Source organism: Struthio camelus, chromosome Z, assembly GCF_040807025.1.
Source record: "Struthio camelus isolate bStrCam1 chromosome Z, bStrCam1.hap1, whole genome shotgun sequence".
NCBI lineage: Eukaryota > Metazoa > Chordata > Aves > Struthioniformes > Struthionidae > Struthio > Struthio camelus.
Genome location: NC_090982.1, coordinates 25,107,032 through 25,110,614, shown reverse-complemented (window position 1 = coordinate 25,110,614; position 3,583 = coordinate 25,107,032). Strand labels below are relative to the sequence as shown.

The following is a 3,583-nucleotide window of genomic DNA, read 5'->3' as shown; positions in this document are numbered from 1 at the left end:
AGGGCTCCCTTTACCTGGTGCTGTATATGTATTAACATACATACATATTTTAATACATATGCACATATTTTAATATATACACACATATTTTAGTGAAATTAAATTTGTCCTTGCATTTAAATGAACAAGAGAAATAAAGGTGAGAAGAAAGAAAATATTTTCTCCAAATTAAAATAGGTAGAGAAAGCTTAACTAAATTTTGGAAGTATAAATCTTACGGAGAGGACAGGATGCCGGCAGTATCAGCAAGTCCCTGGCCCTCCATTGAGAATGTTATTCTATTTCAGTGAGTTATCTCACTTCTAAAACATTAAGAAACTAAGGATTTTTCTGTAATCTTTTATTTTAAATTTTCAGTATACTAACCGTAGAGTTCTTGAGGGAAAGGGATCTTGAGGGAAAGGGAATAGATAACCCAAGATATACACAACATTTTAATATTCTGCTGAAATAAAAAGAAAGTGGCAAAGGAAAAAAAAGACAATGAAGTCATAAAGCAGAAAATGAAAGTGGTGAGTATCAAAAGCATACACAAGGGGGAAAACCTTGAAAACCAAAAAATGATGAAAGAAAACTTCTCTGACCAAATAATTAAAGTAAAGATTTTGAATAAAGACAGGAGCCTATGAAAGACCTTCAGATCATTCCAGCCTGTCTCTCAGGAGGAACAGAGGAACATAAGGACATATCTTTATCATGAGCACTTTTGGCTTGCTACAAATTGGTCTCATTCTGTCATGCACCACCAACATCTCAAGTCTTCATTGTAATCACCTTTCTTTACAGCAAAGCAAAGTAATTGAGAGCAGCCTGCAACTTTTGGACAAAATGGGTGAAAAGTTTCCTCAGCGATGTCTAAGAGAAAGAATGTCCTTCAGATTCCCTGAGCAGGTCCTGAAGCCCAGGCAGAAAGAGACTGTCAAAATGGCCATTGAAGAGATCCTCCAACACATCTTCCATATCTTTAGCAAAAACCTGACACTAGCTGCATGGGATGGGCAAGCTCTAGAGCAGTTCCAGAATGGACTTTATCAGCAGATTGAGCAAGTGGAGGCTTGTGTAATCAAGAAGCAGATCCACTACTTCTGGAGTAAAGAAGCCAGCAGGCTGAAACTGAAAAAGTATTTCCAAAAGATAGACTATTTTCTTAAAGACAAACAACACAGCATGTGCTCCTGGGAGATCAGCCGTGCAGAAATGAGGAGATGTCTTCAATTTGTTGATAAAGTCATAAAAAGGCTTAACAACTAAGGTAAAAAGGTTTTGATCTCACATAATTTGGCTTTGAAATTAATTATATTTGCTTTTTTTTCTATAATCTGTCTTGTGAAAATGTTTCTAGTTCATTTTGACTGGATTTAAATTATTATGTTGCTAATGGGGATTGATGCAAATATGTTATTCAATGTCAGTAAATTCTTGTTTGATAAACAAGGTCCATATATTAGAGATAAAATAATCTGTAAGACTTTCCAGTGAGGGTTACTCCATCAGAAAGGATAATAATCTTATGACGAAAGATGTTATCATATAGCATTTTCTACTGAGCAACTATGTTGTTACCATCTATCTCTATTTCACCCGTATAGAGAGAATCTTTTACTTGTGAATGCGCTACAAATTCATTGCCTTACAGGAATTAGTAGATTTGTACTGAATGAGTTTGCATCAAAAATAAAATGGTATAGTTTTTATTTAAATGATCCTAGTTTAGGTTGATATCATTCATTATCCTTTCAAGATATGCTCTTCTCCAAGAATGGATTTGTTGTTACACTTGATCCGTTCTAACATTTGCTTTGTTCAAGGAGGTAAAGTCATCCGAGAAGGATTTGTCTACACAGGAAATTATTGCAATAGCTGTAACTTCTGTAATAACCTCTCAGTTGGATACTGTTAATTAAACTATCTTTTCCTGCTCTAGCTTTACAGGGAAAAGGCTTTTTTTTTTTTTCTTTTCTCTTGTGTTTCCTATTTGCTTTAAATCCTGTCCCATCCTTATCTGAAACTTTTCTTTATACTAGAAGTACCCTAGATCCATTCCAGCCAGCGGCAAGTCCTACCTTCTCATGGAGTATTCATCCTGGCTACTGCAATCTGAAACATCACCGTTCAGTGCTGTGTTTCATTGCTGCATGAAATCTCTCCCTTTGCTCACAAATTAACCTGCAGAAAGATTGAGCCCTTGGTATACCAGCAAATACACCCCCCCAAACCACAAAATTAGTCTTGAAAAATAATAATTACGAAGTACTCATATTCTTCAAAACAGCCTGTTTATAATGGGGGAAAAATCCATTTTATTCTGTGAGGCCAAGCCAGGATTTTACCCTTGGAAAGTGTCCCTGGGTAACTCCATTTCAAATGCTTGTTTTTTCCCTAGCTGCTTGCTGTATGTTAGCAAGGGAGAAAACAGAGTTTCAGCCTGGCTGTGTTGCCAGACTAATTAAAGAGCCATTTTCTAGGATCAAAGCTGATGAGCGCTGGGCACAGGCTTTGGGGTTCAACTGCAAAGTGGTAGGAGAGAGGAAGGGCGTCCACTTTCGGGGTTAAGCACTGGCACAGCGGCTCCCAAAAGCAGGCAGAAATTGCTAGAGGTTATTTTTGACATCTAGCCTGGAGCCCCGGAAAGCTTTCCCTGATCTCCAGCCATGCAAAACAGTAGCATTCAGAGGGTGATGGGGAAAAGACCAGTATTTGGGAAATGGGCTGGTAAGAAGAGGAGCAACGTGCTCCGTGAGCTAAGGCGCCGTGTCTGAGGCATAGGTCTCTTTTGCAGGGTGTGCAGAGCCATCTCTCCACTAGTCGTTGATGCAAGCTGAACGACACAAGTAAGAGCCATGAGCATCAGGTCTGAAGTGGAAACACCAGAAATATGACCAAATAGCAAGTTTTCCATGGTCTGGAACACTAGGAAAGACCACCGGACAAAGCAAAGAATCGGCGCTGTTTTCTGCCTGCTGAGATCCCACCACAAATTTTACAACTAAATCTGTATTCCTTGGGCTTTGCAACTAATGGCACTTGAAATGGCCCAGCTGTGCACTGTTTCAAATCTTATTTCTGCTATATTTTTGCTTTTTGCACCTCTTCAAACCTGTACAATAAAAGTACATTTAGCCTAATTGGCTTTCAGGTTCTGATATTCTAGGAGGCTTCTACAATGCAGTAAACTGAGATTGAAATGGCTCATTTTTAATGAAACTTGGAAATGACGTGAAATCTTTTCAGCTATCCCCTAATAAGGAATCCCAGGGTTTTCTGCCACACCTGCCTACAGTGAGAAGATGCTAATTCATGGCCCAGTAATCTATTCAGAAACTCTGAGCCCATTAAGCTTTCTTTTTAGCACACGACTGTCCCCAGGAGTTTCTAAGATCATTGTATGCAATCTCACCACCAAGTAAAAATATGTTCAGTGGTATTTCAGTCAACAGAGCACTTTGCAGTGCAGGAAAGAGCAGAATGGGCACTAGAGGGCAAAGTGAGATTATAGCTAAAGCACTGGCAGTAAGAGCTGCAGGTGAAAGTAGGTGCATTTTGACAGGACCTTGTGACCATGCTGCTTATCAATAAACTGCTA

At 38.9% G+C, this 3,583-nt stretch overlaps 1 protein-coding gene across 1 annotated transcript; it reads left to right on the top strand.

The window, feature by feature from the left end:
- Window positions 1–696: 696 nt before the first annotated feature.
- LOC104145483 (interferon alpha-14) lies at window positions 697–1,251 on the top strand. The gene has a single exon (XM_009677021.2). It carries the CDS (start codon window positions 697–699, stop codon window positions 1,249–1,251), a length of 555 nt encoding a protein of 184 aa, XP_009675316.1.
- Window positions 1,252–3,583: the final 2,332 nt, after the last annotated feature.

Excerpts from the sequence above, each read along its gene's own strand:
- LOC104145483 (XM_009677021.2), top strand. The coding sequence starts at position 697 with ATGAGCACTTTTGGCTTGCTACAAATTGGTCTCATTCTGTCATGCACC.